Source organism: Oncorhynchus kisutch, linkage group LG10 (assembly GCF_002021735.2).
Source record: "Oncorhynchus kisutch isolate 150728-3 linkage group LG10, Okis_V2, whole genome shotgun sequence".
Classification (NCBI taxonomy): domain Eukaryota; kingdom Metazoa; phylum Chordata; class Actinopteri; order Salmoniformes; family Salmonidae; genus Oncorhynchus; species Oncorhynchus kisutch.
The window spans coordinates 44,426,543-44,442,360 of record NC_034183.2 but is presented as its reverse complement, the minus strand read 5'-3'; the positions used below and the strand labels follow the sequence as shown (position 1 = coordinate 44,442,360).

At 42.2% G+C, this 15,818-nt stretch overlaps 1 protein-coding gene across 5 annotated transcripts in view; it reads left to right on the top strand.

Annotated features, from left to right (window-relative positions):
• LOC109898184 (WW domain-containing transcription regulator protein 1-like) overlaps positions 1-15,818 on the top strand; it is a 77,132-nt gene that overhangs the window by 44,256 nt on the left and 17,058 nt on the right. Inside the window, exon 1 of one of the 5 annotated variants that reach the window (XM_020493048.2) lies at positions 6,768-7,204. The exons of the other annotated variants lie outside the window; for them this stretch is intronic. Within the exon in view, the coding sequence (XP_020348637.1) occupies positions 7,179-7,204 (26 nt within the window). The 5' untranslated portion in view covers positions 6,768-7,178. Of the gene's footprint in view, positions 1-6,767; positions 7,205-15,818 lie in introns of those variants that run through there. 5 annotated transcript variants of the gene reach the window in all.

Genomic DNA, 15,818 nt, shown 5'->3' with positions numbered 1-15,818 from the left:
ACAACAAACCGAGTATAGACAGGACACTGTTCAGTTGCCCGCTTCTGGCCAGGTGTATCCAGGTGAAAGGTATGATCCCTTATTAATGTCACTTGTTATTAAATCCACTTCAGTCAGTGTAGATGAAGGGGAGGAGGCGGGTTAAAGAAGGATCTGTAAGACACAATTAGGAAGGTGTTAGTAGTACTATTGACCAATCACTGACGAAAGGTGTAGACTTCGGCTACCAAACTTGGACTTGCCTCAATCCTTTTTTGGGTTCGAACAGCTGAAGAAAAAAAAAAACCTGCCAAACACTAAAACGAACAAAAACGTCACAAAATGTCTTCACAATATATGCACAAACTGTTTCAGCTGGAAAGCGTGCAATAGGCTTTAGGCATCTGGAATCTGCTTTGTGCAGGTGAAATGTTGTCCCAAAGGCAACTGTTAATTCACGTTGACTCTAGTGTTCCTTCCATATCTTATGTGCATTAGCGACTCACAACAAAGAAACCTAGCCAAGTGATAAGTTATTTTCTCAACATTCTCTTTTCCCTACGTGTCTCTCACTACATTTAGAATCTGACAGCTCCCTCTACACACACGTGCTACGCAACCAAGGTCCCATTAGGCCTACAGAAATGACTGCCTATTAAAACGTATCTAACTGATAGGATACACAAAAAAACGTAGACAAGCTATATTCCTTGCCAAATCATGACGGCTTTATCACACATTCAAAATGGACTGGTTGAATTAAAGTAGGGAAATACAGTATGTGTTCCAACCATGGCCTGCATCTTTTAGGTTTTTATTTGCGAACTGCTATAGTGTGCCATTTAGAGTAGGTTACAAGTGCTTCAATATGGAGTTCTACTAAGTGTTTGATTATAAATGGAAAAAAAGTAATGCAAGAATCTAGGCAACAATGCAGCAAGCAATAGGCAAAACCTAGAGTTATACTTATGTAAAAAACAACAACAACTAAACGTTGCATTTATTCTGCTTTTCCATGGCTGGAGCCTGCCTAGGATCAAACACCCTAGCCAGCCTGTAGACCTCTGGCTGGATGGGTGTCCCAGTGCTTTGAGAACTTTGAAGGCTAAATAGAATGCATCATGGAGATGGTCAAGCACCTCCCTTCTCTCTCCAATCCCAATCTTTCCCAATAGCTCATCTGTCTTGGCACCACTCCCACATGTTTTTGCCGTTCCATTCATTTGGTAAGAGCCCAGATCCTCCATGACATTGTATGCAGACACTGTTGTGGGACGGTGGGTTCCTTCAAGGATTGACAGAGCTGTCATCAGTTTAGACCAGCCCTCCGAGATGAAGGTTAGTGTAACAGTGAGGGCCTGCACCACCTCTGTTTCCAGCTGGCTGAGAATGTTTGTGACTGCCTGGGATGATGACTTTTCTGCCAACCAAAACTCTCTGTACAGATGAACATGCTCAGCATGGTATTTCACTGCCTCAAACCAGCTATTCCCTCTGGAGCTCACTGCTTCAGGAGGAGCCTTGGCCTGCACACACTCCTTCATATTAAGGCAGCTCACCCATCTTCTCTTTCTGGCAGGCTTCTTGAAGGAGACCGATCTCATCCATTTCACAAGTGTTGCAACTTCAGAGAGGTGTTTGTAGTGTTGCCAGGTCTCACCCACCAGATTGATAACATGGCAGAGACGGGTTACATGGACACTGTTGGGCATCACTCCTTTCAGAATCTCCTTGTATGCCTTCAGGCAGTAGGAGGCATTATCTATGACTGCCCAGGCATCATTCAGGTTCAGATATTTGCTGTGGAGGGAGGCTAGTATAGCTTGGGAAAACTTTGAACTCTGTCCATGAAAATGACAACCACCAGAATGTACTGGTTTTCAATACCTACAATGAAAGTCAGGTTAAAACATCATTTAAGTTTTTCCTTAACACTTATTTTGTCACTTTTTATTTTTGAAGTGTTAACAATATCGATACAGCGAGAGTTAGCTAGATGGAGAGGCAGAAAACTGCTGACATTATGCATCGCTATATTTCACCACGATAGCTCGTCGTTTGGAATATCACAATTTGCATGTGGACAATTCACATTGCAGAATGTAGGCTATTGCAACGGTATATTAATAGGCTGTTAACTCTCCAATGACAATATTTAGAACGCTGCAATCCCTTGGATCTGTTGTCTTGTCAACAACCACCGCAAACTTCTTCCCATGGATCTTTTGTAGAACGGCAGTCATATGTTGGTCGAACACATGGGTCAGGTGAGTTTGAAGGCTGCTCTCATTTTTGGCCAACACTCCTCCCTGTTTGCAAAGCTTCACTAGAAACGACCGTAGCTTTCTTAGCTTTTCTAAGGGGATCCCAGACTCGGCGCACACAGCCACAAGTCCTGAATAAATTCTCGTCTTGAATCTGCTGATGCGCTTGCACTAGTAATGGCCGTTTTGAAGAGGCATGCTCTGGTTAACACGGTGCTTTTCCTTGTTCTTCACATGGGATTTAGACTTTAAGTGGTCATCACAAGTATTTTTACGGTCCAATCAATGTTGACAGAATTTGCTAAAGAATTTGCAAAACAGTTTATCGCCTGACTCGTAAGTCCTTTTGGATATTGCTCTGCTCTGAATTTAGGGGTCTTTAAAAAATAATAATTGACAACTCTTCGACATGTTTCTCAAAGTGACGTAATGGTCCCACGAACGAATGACCCCCCGCCCCCTCTCAAAACACCCCAATCAAAAACGGAATTATTTCTCTAGGCCTACTCGTCTGTAGTTTTACAATCATTAAATAATTTAGGTTACTACGATAATTAGGCCTACTTTTGATGATAAAAAAAAAAAAGTTTTGGGAATTATGGAATATTCTGCAATATTCCACGTTTTACAGTTGATTCCATTTTTATTACCAAATTCTGCGATTCCGTCCGTTTTCCGCATTGCGGAAATCATAGGGCCCTAGTGTAGGGGACTATTTGTTTTATGTTTAATAAAAGCCTGCCCACCTAGTATAAACTCACAAATAAAAAACAAGGCTAAAGAAAACATGTCAAATGCGGGTATATACTGTTTAAAAAAGGAATCATTTTTGCTTTCTAATACTAAGTGTCTCAACTCCCATTAATAAAGAAATAATAAATAAATAACTCTTGAAACGGGTTGTAAAAGGTGAACAGTGATATGGATGAAAGATGCACCTGTTTCAGTAGCGCGAGTCACGGCTCAAATGGCGCTTTGTCTTTCATTTAGCAAATTACCTCAACTAAAGTAGACTGTTGATAATGGCTGCCTATCAACTGAAATTTCTGTAACCAGCACTTTAAAAACAAAATTCTTCAACTGTTGATGACAATGAGGTGCAGAGCGCTTTATATCTGTGGCAAATCATTTGAAAGATGTAAATCCCCTCTTACCAACTAGGTAGGCCTATTTGTTTATTTTTTTTCTTCTCCCTTTTATGATGATGATCAGTGATCGTTTTGATAACTGCACTGTGATTTTAAAATGAAATGTTAATGACTCATTTTCGTTTAAACGTGTTAACGTATAAAACATTCACACTAACACATAGAGGTAATTGTGTAGGCCCAGGCCTTCGTCCGAGTGCAGCGTTCTTGATATGCATGAGTTCTCTCCTCTAATGGAGTTCTTTGAGGAAGCTGTGCGTGTGTGTGCGTGCGTGCGTGCTACAGGCGTAGGAGAGAGAGAGACTCTTACATCCAGTATCGCTGCCCTCCATCACAGTCTGTCTGTTGTTGGACTCCAGTGTGGGTTCTGGTTACTGGTTTAACATACTGGGATGTGGGCCAGGCCTGGCACATGAAGGCCTAATGAAGCCTGTCCCAGACCAGTCTGAATGTTTGTCTCCTGCTGTTCAGTACAGGATAAATCAGGATCACATCAACCACAGCCAGGGAACATAGAGACCCATGCTGCTCTGATCTTTGTTGTGATTGGTCAAGGCGAGAATGAGCGGAAGGGTTGATGTAGCGGTTTGGGATGTGGTGATTTTGGACATTGGAAGCGACAGACATTTTCGTAAACAAAAATCTGCCATGTGACATATCTTTTAAACAAAATTGAGTCATTAACATACATTTTAAATCATATAATAATTTTAGCTGAACTTTTTTGCTTGTACTTTATTCAGATTTTGACCAGCGAGATTGTAGCACCAGAAGAACTTGTCATGTCTGGATGTCCTCTGCCCTAGTGGAAAACAAAACACTGTAATTTATATTATTAGGTTTGAAAGACCAAATTGGCCTTCTCTGAGGACATCCATCTGTCATCCAGCAAAGGTCCTCTCTCGCTCTTGATCGCTCTGTCTGCCTGTCTGTGTTTTAGAGCCCTGACTCAACAGCCTTGAAGTCACAACTGTGCTCTCTTAGGTTATGATGATATATGAGGGTTTATACAGGGTAGGGGTGTGTAGGTGGACAGTTGAATACTGTTATTTTCAGGTGAAGGTAGGTCTGGTCCCCCTTCCTCCATGGGGTGTGTTTGTGTGAGAGAGTGTGTGTCTTGCGCCCATGCACTACCAAGCCTAGCCAGCTACAGGTCTATAGTTAGACGGCCCATCAACAGCTGCCATTTATATTGCGCCCACTCGCCCCCTACCCCTCCACACTCAACCCCTCTTTCCCCTCTCACCTCTCCCAAACCACCAGTTGTCCCCAGCAGTAACAAGAGGAGCCACCCATAGTGCTTTGCCACAGATGAGGTAGATCTGAGGGGGAACTGGTTAAACTTTCCACTCGACCAATGATATTTATGGATATAATTTCCAACTAATATCACCATAATATTGACCTTGATACACAAATGACTGTTGCTGCCCAACTTAAGGCTTTTCCTCCCATTCATTTGTTGTTTCAAACATTGGCAGACTTTGTTTGAGATGTAGAATTCTCTCGGGCGCCATGTTGGCACCAAAGCTCCAATAAGAGAACTGCCCCAAGTAACCCTAAATTACCATTCTTTCATCACATTTGGTGCTAACTAGAGAACGACTGTAATTGTCCGATATATTGGCCTTTTGTATTCTTGGCTATCGGCCCTTCTCTATCGGCTTTGCCCATAGTCCATGTACATAGTTAAGCTGCTACTATGACAGCTTTCACTCACCGCCTGAGCTACGAGGACTGCACATTGAGGAATGTCTAGGTGAGAAAATCAGCAGCAGCAGCAGCAAGCTAGCTCATTCTCCAACAGAAAGGTGCATTATTGAGAAATGGATGAATTGACACTGACCAAATTGAAACTCCTCCTGTTGCAAATATTTGTTTAGTTAATTCACTAACAAGATAGCTCTCTGCTTAGCTATGTGACCGGTTAGCAAAGATTACCATAACTAACCATTTTATGTTGTGTTAGCTAGCTATATTAGCTACTATGCTAGCTAGCTGTCTTGGTAAACATGGTGCTAAGCTATCAGATAGGATCTAATAGCTAACATAGCTAGCTACCCTTCGATAGTTATCATTTTGAACATGCACCGTTTTTGGCAACAAAGCCATCTGACTTGCGGTGTAATGCTAGCTATTTACTAGTGTGCTGATCTGACCAGCCGCAATCGTATCCGTAAATCGACAGTTGATAGTCAGATTAGATGGTTGTCATAATAGGGAAAGATGGAAGTGTTTTAAAATGCTTAAATAAAGGTTGGCAATAGGGTTAGCTACCTAAAGAATCTTCCAGCATCTGTATGTACCAAAAATCTGTAGATCAGCGCTCGTGTGTGTTCTCACGTCTCAAACTATGGGCAGATTGGAGTCATTCAGACAGAACGCGCCTCGGGTTTTCTAATGATCAATTAGCCTTTTTAAAATGATAAATATGCATTAGCTAACACAACGTGCCAGATTCCATTAAAAACTCTGCCATTTCCAGCTACAATAGTAATTTACAACATTAACAAGGTCTACACTGTATTTCTGATCAATTTGATATTATTTTAATGGACAAAAACGAGCACATTTCTAAGTGACCCTAAACTTTTGAACAATAGTGTATATTATTTAATATATGTAAAGACAAGGAATTATTGGGGGCTCCCGAGTGGCACTTGGCACTACATCTCAGTGGTAGAGGCGTTACTACAGACCCTGGTTCGATCCCGTGCTGTTTCACAAACGGCCATGTCCCATAGGGCGGCACACAATTGGCCCAGCGTCATTCGGGTTAGGGGAAGATTTGGCTGGGGTAGGCCGTCATTGTAAAATAAGAATTTGTTCTTAACTGTCTAAAGGCTAAATAAAAATGATCAAGTGTTTGTCAAATTGTGAATGAGAGACTAATCAAGTGTGTACAGCCCGCACAAGAAAAAAACAAAAAACAAAGCAGAGCTCATGCCTTCAAGCAACTTTTTTCAAATCATCACTAGTCGCATGATGCAGCCTTACAATGTATTACAAATCTAAACGTATAGAACAACTAAAGTTACTAACTCTAAATTGAGTTAAAAAAATAGGTTTTGGCATCAGCCCTAAAACAAAATCCATATTGGTCATTCTCTAGTGCGTCATAGAGGGTTTTTGTGCTAACCTACTGTGAATCTCTGACTGGTCAGTCACTGCTAGCCCTAACATGTCTCAGGGAAAATGGCAGTCTGATCTCTTCCTGTGTCAAGCCAGCTAGCGCTAGTGCTCTTCCCTGCTGGCAGGCAGGCCTGGCGAATGGGAAGACCTATTATTAGCAAGTCACATTCCACTTCCTCCCTTGCCACTCCTCTCCTCTTTGTGCTAATTTAATTGAATATGATTTCCAGCTGCTGTCCAGTAACATTCCACAACAAACCCAGAGAACTCTGAATCCGAGCCCTTCTGACATTGTCATATTTGGGTTGTTGGAATTCAAGAAACCCTCCAATTGATGGAAGGCCATTAAGGCTATCTATCGGAGGATGTTTTCCCTTAGAAACCCAGAGATCAGCTTTTCCCAAACTTGGTTCTGGGGACCGCTAGCCAGAATGCAACCTTTGTTAGTTTCTTCTTCTCTCTAGTCGAAACGGTGCTATGCCACAATGTGGACAACCAGAGTCCGGCGCGGTATATGGCTGGGAATATCCAGGGATGGAATGTGTCTCTGTACTCCTAATTATCCCAGAATGGTGACTCGAAGATTGGAGTACTGCTGGTTTCAAATTAAAATGCCGTTTTTGTCATCTAATGCTACAGCAGCCCTTTGGATTCCATGAAAATGCAACGTCTTGCATTGGGGTGAGTTGCTGCTGGAAGTGTTGTCGAATCCAATGGGTTGATTTAGCATTAGCTAGCCTAGCATGCTGACAAAAACTGCAGTTTAATTAAAAACGCAATATTTCAATCTTCTCAATGTATCATTTTGGATAATGGGATAATTAAGAGTACCCTCTCCCATCTGGATTGAGGTATGTTTTCCAAGCCATATCTCCCAGCGGCTCCGCGGTGTCCTGATCATGGCAGCCTGCCGTTCAGACCTAACAGAGAATTAAAGCGACCGTAAGATCTGATTCCTTTGGCCTAGGGGACACCAAGGAATGCACATTTTGGTTTTTGGCCAAGCACTACACAGCTGACTCAAATAATCAACTCATCAAACTTTTGTAATTTTAATCTGCTATAGTGCTTGGGCAAAAACCCAAACATGCACACCTTGGGGTCCACAGGATTGAGTTTGGGAAACACTGCCATAGATCTAATAGCTAATGCTATTCTTGTTAGAATTCTATGGTTTCCTAATAGTTTGGACAAGTCTTCAGCCCCTGAAATACAGTGTTTAGCCATAGATAGACAGCGAGACTCCTATTCCCATAGAGACCCAGTCCTCTACAGTCAGTGTTGGGTTTCCATTGTGTGGATGAACTGGGGGATTCTCCTTGTAACCAGAGATCTAGAGCCTGGGCAGAATGGGAAAGCAATCCTCTCCTTTTTTCCCGGCCTCTGATTAAGGTTACAGGGAGGGAACGGGAATGCTGTTCATTCCAACAAGGCCCGGTCACTTTCTGGTGTGGTTCAGTGATTCAGACAACCTTTAATTACATATAGGACATTGTTTTACCATAATGCGTGTGTGTGTGTGTGTTATTGTAACCATTCGCCTTCCTAAACTCCAAATCTGATTTTGTGTTAAACCGTCGTCCCATGTCTGTTCTTATATAATAGAGAGGGTGTAGGATGTTGTGCAGTCTCTATGGCAGGGCAGTTATTGTACCATTTTGTATGTCCATCTCAGTATTTCTCTTATCACTGAATCTCAGAAAGCAGCACAATCTGTGCCTCTGGGTTTATCAGCGTACAACATCACAATCAGACACAATCCAGTCTAGTTTCACACAAAACAACCCTTAGAATTCAGCTATAGGTCTATAATGTAGGCTGCCACCCGATCTCCATATTTACATATACTTCTACTGTAACCATTTCTCCACCATTTGACCTTTACATTGCATTATCATGGTCTTCAACAAGGCCCCATAGAGGTCTCTTATCATAACCCCTGCACTCAGTCTGCTATTGTGTTCATGCAGCCATAGAGAAACTTTATTGTTTTGGCTTAATTGAAGTTGAATGTGATATGGAGAAGGCCCGTAAGCTCTCTGGTCTGCCTTCTGCTAATTTCTTGTCTAACAACCAGAGCAGGTTCTGGTTGTATACTGAGAGAAAAGCTATCTTTTAGGCTTAACCTGATGAACCAGTGGGTTTGTTCATGTCCATGTAAGAGGCAAAGGATGGATTAACATGTACACATAACATAACACCAGACGAGACCTAGATCACGCCTACACAAGGAAACGATGGTAAACCATGTTTTGGGGTTTCAGGTTCCATGTTGACATTAAACGTTCTAAGACTGGTTACATTCTAGTGAGAATGTGAATCAGAATGGTATTGTGCTGATTGATTAAGCATTTGGCACCAGTATGGAGGATAGTTTGCCTAACTGTGTACATCTAAAGGCTCTCCATATTGCCCAGTGTGTATCACTGTAGTTACAGTGCCTGTCTGGCAATGTCGTGGAGGGAACCAAACAATGTCTGGTGTCTATTGACGTCTCCATGGCTCCAAGTCGGACAAATTCCATGAGCTCAGGTTGAGTTGTTAACAGTGTCTGAACTGTGTCTGATGTTGAGCCATGTAGCAGTTAGACCACCTACAATATGTACTCCCACCTCCCATAACACTACATGGTGGCAATCATAGAGCCATCACATTAACCACTTAATCACTTACATGCCTTGTATGGCCTAATGTGTGTGTACCATGAATGCACAATAAGTCTGTGTGTGAGCAGCAGCTGCCCGCTTGCCAGCCGCGTAGGCAGTGTATTTATAGAGACACTGCTGGCTCTCCATCATGTCAGGGGCAGCCGGACGGGACAACCCAGCACCTCAAGTCCCTCATTCCCTCCTCCCTCCCATACCGTAAATATGAAACACAAAAGGACAACACTCAGCAACAACAACAGCAGTACTCAGAAGAGGAGCTAGGATCCCCCCCCCCCCCCCGCCCCACTTTCCCAAAGTAAATAGTGAGCTCCGCCATTTTTCTGCTGTGATTTAGCCCTTAACCACTCTGGCTTTCCTCACATTCTCATACATTGTTATGCAGGCAGAGATTCAAATGCTTTGCAGGCATCAATTTCAAATGAATGGGTAAGATGAGTACCATAGTGTGTTGCTGTTACGTGTAGATCCAGCCCCTCAGTAGGTTATGTACACACAAGGCCCTGCTGGTCTGTGGAGCGCTGGCGTAAACAGGGAGGCTAGGGGGAGAAGAGGACGGAGAGACTGTTTATGCTGAAGTCCTGTGAGTTATGAGGTGTGCTAGAGACAGTGCAGAGACGTTGTGTGTGGTGGCGTGCAACAGATGGGGACTGTTGTTTCAGCCTGCAAGGCCGTCCCTTACCGTTGCTCCAGCCATTGTTCCCATTTCCTCTATAAACAATGTGCTTCTCTTTCCCAAACACCGCCACACGAAGCCCCCAGGCCTACCCAACATCCCAACCCCCTGCAGGCTTATGCAAGCCCCTGTATATGTGTTTTCCTGATTCTGACACTGTGCCATAATGGTGATTTCTTTAATGGCGGATCTTCAGGTTCAACTTGGCAAGAGGACAGGATCACCTGCTTTCTTCTTTGAAAGAAAAGGGAAAAGAGAGCTGATCCACTGCTGTTCAGAGGTGAGGAGCAGTGGTGGTTGGTGCTGTTTAAGATGAGAGGACAATGTTTTTTTTTAATGAGCATATTGGATGACTGCCATTCATATTTGATTTCATATTCAAATGTTCCCTGTACCCATCATGAGGTTGCTACATCCTAGCCTTTAAATGAAAGTTTACACACATTGACACATTCAATACCTTCTTGCCTGCATCTAGCTGATCTAGGGTGTAATCATTGGTCCAACAGTTGCAAACGAGAGTTTCTATTAGACAAATTCAGGCTTTCGTTCTGTTTGCTTCCTTTTTAAGAAATGTTTTTCAACAGAATCGTCAGAATGAATACAATCCTGATCATACACAAACACTGCTTTCATAGCAGCCACATACAAACAGCATGATTCCTTTGCTAGAGCTCTCCTACTTTCACCTTTTCTATTCACTTGTGGACTTCAGTGCACAACACATCAGCTGTCTGTGACCAGGTGAAAAAAACTTTCCAAGCCAAACCTTCATATCATAACCGCTACACACAGCCTACATATTAGCTAACGTCATAGTCAACATAGCTACTAGAACTAACATGGAGTAAACGCGCTACAAACATGCAGTACAGTGTATAGTCAGCAAGCAGTTGAGCAGTTACACAGTTGTGCCGCGGTTTAATAAAACCAAACGTTTTCCTTGACTTAGAACAGTTCCAATGTTAGCTAGCTGGTTATGGCTATCCAACATAGCATCCCTCTCTATTTGAGCCGGGTGTTTGAGTAGGCTAAACTAGCTAGCTGCATGTGAAAAGTTTTTCAAAATTATGAAATATAGATAGCTCTTTCTCGGTCGCTCCTCCATTTTTTTTTTATGAATGAATTTGTTATACTATTGTCTTTTCTCTCTCTTTTGAATCAACTACTCACCACATATTATGCACTCTAGTGCTAGCTAGAAGTAGCTTGTGCTTTCAGTACAAGATTAATTCTCTGATCCTTTGATTGGGTGGACAATGTCTATCCCCTAAGAGCTCTGTGTTAGAGGTCCTCCGGATGTTCTAATAATTACTGTGTAAGTCTATGGAAGGGGGCGAGTACCACAAGCCTCCAGGTTCTTGTATTGATGTAAAGGTACCCAGAGGAGGATGGAAACTAGCTATCCTCCGGTTACACCATAGTGCTACCCTACAGAGTGCTGTTGAGGTTACTGTAGACCTTCATTGCAAAACAGTGTGTTTTAATCAATTTATTTGGTGGCCTGAATATATAATTTTTAGTATAGTTTTATCCCATAAAGGATAACTAACTGTTTCACTATTTTTATAAAATTCACTGAGGATGATGGTCCTCCCCTGGTGAGATATTCCCACTAACACCTTAACGAAACCGGCACTGCGAGTGCGCCATCGTGCGCATGTTGATTTTGTCTATTCCCACCCAGACTCGTTCATGACACGCAGGTTAAAATACAAAAAACAACTGTGAACCAACTATATTCATTTGGGGACAGGTCAAAACACATGAAGCATTCATGGACATTTATCTAGCTTGATGTTGCTAGTTAATTTGTCCTGGGAGATAAACATTGGGTTCTTATTTTACCTGAAATGCATATGGTCCTTTTTTTGCTTGATCTTTGTAGATTTTTGAGTCGTACAAAATTGTGTGTTCTCTACTCTGACAATTCTTCCACAGAGGAAAAACCTAGTTTGTTTACTTTAATTTCTCCTCGTAGAGCTTTCAATCACCCATGTGGAAACCAATGAGTAGATGACGATAACTCCTCCAGAGTGAGACCTAGTTAAAAGGCTTGGGCATGGGCCTTAATTCAGGGGTCAATCCCATCCCCTCCACACAGCCGGAGGCCCTGCGGTGATCTGACGTCCACCAGGCAACTCCCACCCCAGGCACAGATCTAGGATAAGCTGACCCTCTCCAAGTTCTACCCTTATCTATTTAGGGGAAACACAAACTGACCTTTGATCAGTGTCTAGAGGCAACTTCATCCAACTCTCCCACAGACCTTTCATAAATCTGCCCTGAAGAGCGACGCTCTGCCGCCCCGCGTCTTAACGTTAATCAGCCTTTCCTCTGATGTCTCTCACTCTCTCTCTCTCTCTCTCTCTCTCTCTCTCTCTCTCTCTCTCTCTCACACTCACACACACACACACACACACACACACACACACACACACACACACACACACACACACACACACACACACACTCGGCACCGCAGCTGGTTGTCTTACTGGAGTCTTGTGGTTACTTAGAGCTGCAGGCCACAATAATAATTTAGAGCCTGACCCAGATTAGGGCCTATTACCATGTTTGGTGTTTAGCCTCCGTCTCTGTGTTATGATGGAGCATCTGGAGTGTCTGCAGCTGAGGTTTGATATTGAAATATACTTTCACTTTTTGGAAGCATGTCTGTTGGTATTCTCTCTACATTAGCAAAGGCTTTTGAGCACAGTTTTTTCAGAGTAAACATAGTTATACTGACTCAACAAAATGTTTCTCACTGTTGCAGTAAATCACAGACACACATGTCCGGTAATCTACATCTCAGCTCGGTGTTGTTTTTTTGGGGCCCTGTTGCTTCTGGTGACTAACCCCACAGTGGATTCTTCCTGACTGGGTTAGAGTAACAGGAAGTGGCTTTTACCTTCCCAGTGTGCCTCTGTGAGTCACAACATGGGTTGGGAAGCCCTTTATGCCCTCACACCGCACCACTCTGACTGACTATTTAGTGTCCATTGTAAACAGTTTATTAAACCTAGCTTTTTAGTGTTATTCTCTTGATTGTATGTATCTACAGTACCTGCCAAAAGACACACCTACACATTCTAGGGTTTTTCTTTATTTTTTACAATTTTCTACATTGTAGAATAATAGTGAAGACATCAACATTATGAAATAATAGATGGAATCATGTAGTAATCAACAAAAGTGTTAAACAAATCCAAATATTTTATATTTCAGATTCTTCAAAGTAGCCTCCCTTGATTACAGCTTTGCACACTCTTGGCATTCTCTCAACCAGCTTCACCTGGAATGCTTTTCCAAAAGTTCCCACATACGCTGAGCACTTGTTGGCTGCTTTTCCATCACTCTGTGGTCCAACTCATCCCAAACCATCTCAGTTGGGTTGAGGTTGGGTGATTGTGGAGGCCAGGTCATCTGATGCAGCACTCCATCACTCTCCTTGGTCAAATAGCCTTTACACAGCCTGGAGGTGTGTTGGGTCATTGTCCTGTTGAAAAACAAATGATAGTCCCACGAAGCACAAACCAGATGGGATAGCGTATCGCTGAAGAATGCAGTGTTAGCCATGCTGGTTAAGTGTGCCTTGAATTCTAAATAAATCAGTGTCACCAGCAAAGCACCATCACACCTCCTCCATGTTTCACGGTGGGAACCACACATGCGGAGATCATCCGTTCACCTATTCTGCGTCTCAAAGACACAGCAGTTGGAACCAAAAATCTAAAATTTGGACTCATCAGACTAAAGGACAGATTTCCACCTGTCTAATGTCCATTGCTTGTGTTTCTTGGCCCAATACGTCTCTTATTAGTTTCCTTTAGTAGTGGTTTCTTAGCATCATTTCGACCATGACGGCCTGATTCACAGTCTCATCTGAGCAGTTGATGTTGAGATGTCTGTTACTTGAACTGTGTAGCAATCCTCTGCAGCAGAGGTAACTCTGGGTCTTATTTCCTGTGGTGGTCCTAATGAGAGCCAGTTTTATCATAGCGCTTGATGGGTTTTACGACTGCACTTAAAATTTCAAAGTTCTTAATGTTTCCGAATTGACTGACCTTCAGGTCTTAAAGTAATGATGGACTGTCATTTCTCTTTGCTTATTTGAGCTGTTCTTGCCATAATTATGTACTTGGTCTTTTTACTAAATAGGGCTATCTTCTGTATACAACTGATTGGCTCAAATGCATTAAGGTAAGACATTCCACAAATTAACTTTTAACAAGGCACACCTGTTAATTTAAATGCATTTCAGGTGACTACCTCATAATGCTCGTTGTGAGAATGCCAAGAGTGTGCAAATCTGTCAAGGCAAAGGGTGGCTATTTGAAGAACCTTAAATATAAAATACATTTTGATTTGTTTAACACTTTTTTTGGTTACTACATGGTTCCATATGTGTCATTTCATCATTTTCATGTCTTCACTATTAATCCACAGGGTAGAAATAAAAACCCTTGTGTCCAAATGTTTGACTGGTACTGTAAGTACACGCCAGTTCTTTTTCACATCATGCAAAAATTCATTTGTGCTGCATTTATGGGTGTATATAAATGTGGAATGAGCGAGACTATGAACAGGTCTCTTGTCCCATGCAGTGATGCGACAGTGCCGTCAAGACTCCTTCCTGGCCCTTGTATTTTAAACAAACCAGTTTGACATCCCTCGCACTGAGAGGGCAGTATAATAGATGGATACATATATTTAACTTTATTGCCCTTTAAGGGAAATGGTTAGTCTTGAACATTTTGAAGGAGAATTAAAAAATGTTGGAACTTAATCTGTATTTTTGATGTAAATGGCATGTTATAGAATGGTGTAGATATATATATTTTTTAGTTTTGACAAACTTACCTCTGCAGCGATTGACATCCTGAGCGTCATTCTGGAGTTCCAGGGTGTCCAAAAACACCCAAAGGTCTCAGCATTGTGATGCAGGTCTTTTAGATGCTCCGAACTTTATCCGCAACGTTATCTTCCATTTTGTGGAACTCGACAATTTCCTGTGTGTGCATATTGGCGTGCCTGCGTGTACTTTCTTGTTCCAGCCTGGCTGATCTCGTGAGTGACAATGTAACTAGCTACAGGTAATGAATGTCTTCAAGGTGCAATATGCAGAAATCGCTCTTCCATTTCCTGGTTGGTAAAATTCTAATAGTTTGCTTGTTTTGTCACAAACTGAAATTAGTGTAGTGTAGTGGTTTCCAAGCTAGGGGTCGCCTGATAGGAGAATTTCCAAAATCCTGGTTAAAAAAACCTACGAAAATGTATATTATAATATCGTCTTTGTCTCTCAAATCATTGAAATGTGGTTAACCTCTCAATTTTAAATTATTCAAATCTAAAAGTTAAAATTCAACCAGAGTACACCCATAGATCATGGGAAAGGCCTCACCTGACCTTTGCAGCCCGCTACGCCATGAAACCACACCGATTGCAGAGACTTTGGTTTTACCAGCCCGCAATTGATAATGTGAAAACAATGTGTGGGGAGGCTGAGGCACAGAAACTCACATCAATACCTTTTGTCAGATAACACCGTGAAACAAAAAAATGATGCTATTTTTAGCAATCAAGAGGAAACTCTAAAACTCACCACCTTATGTTCTCCAAATGAACGTTAGCTGCGAGGGCCGAGATGCCCATGCATTGACTCTTGCTCGTTACATGTCTGATGTTCTTCACGAGGACATATAGCAATATCTCACAATTCCCAAGCATGAAACTGCACAGGGTATGTTCTGTGTGCTGCATGGCTATATTGACAAAAATGGCAGATTTTTTTTTTATGGGAATAATTAAATAGGCGTATGGAGGCCCATTATCAGCAACCATCACTCCTGTTTTCCAATGGCACGTTGTGTTAGCTAATCCAAGTTTATCATTTTAAAAGGCTAATTGATCATTAGAAAACCCTTTTGCAATTGTTAGCACAGCTGAAAAC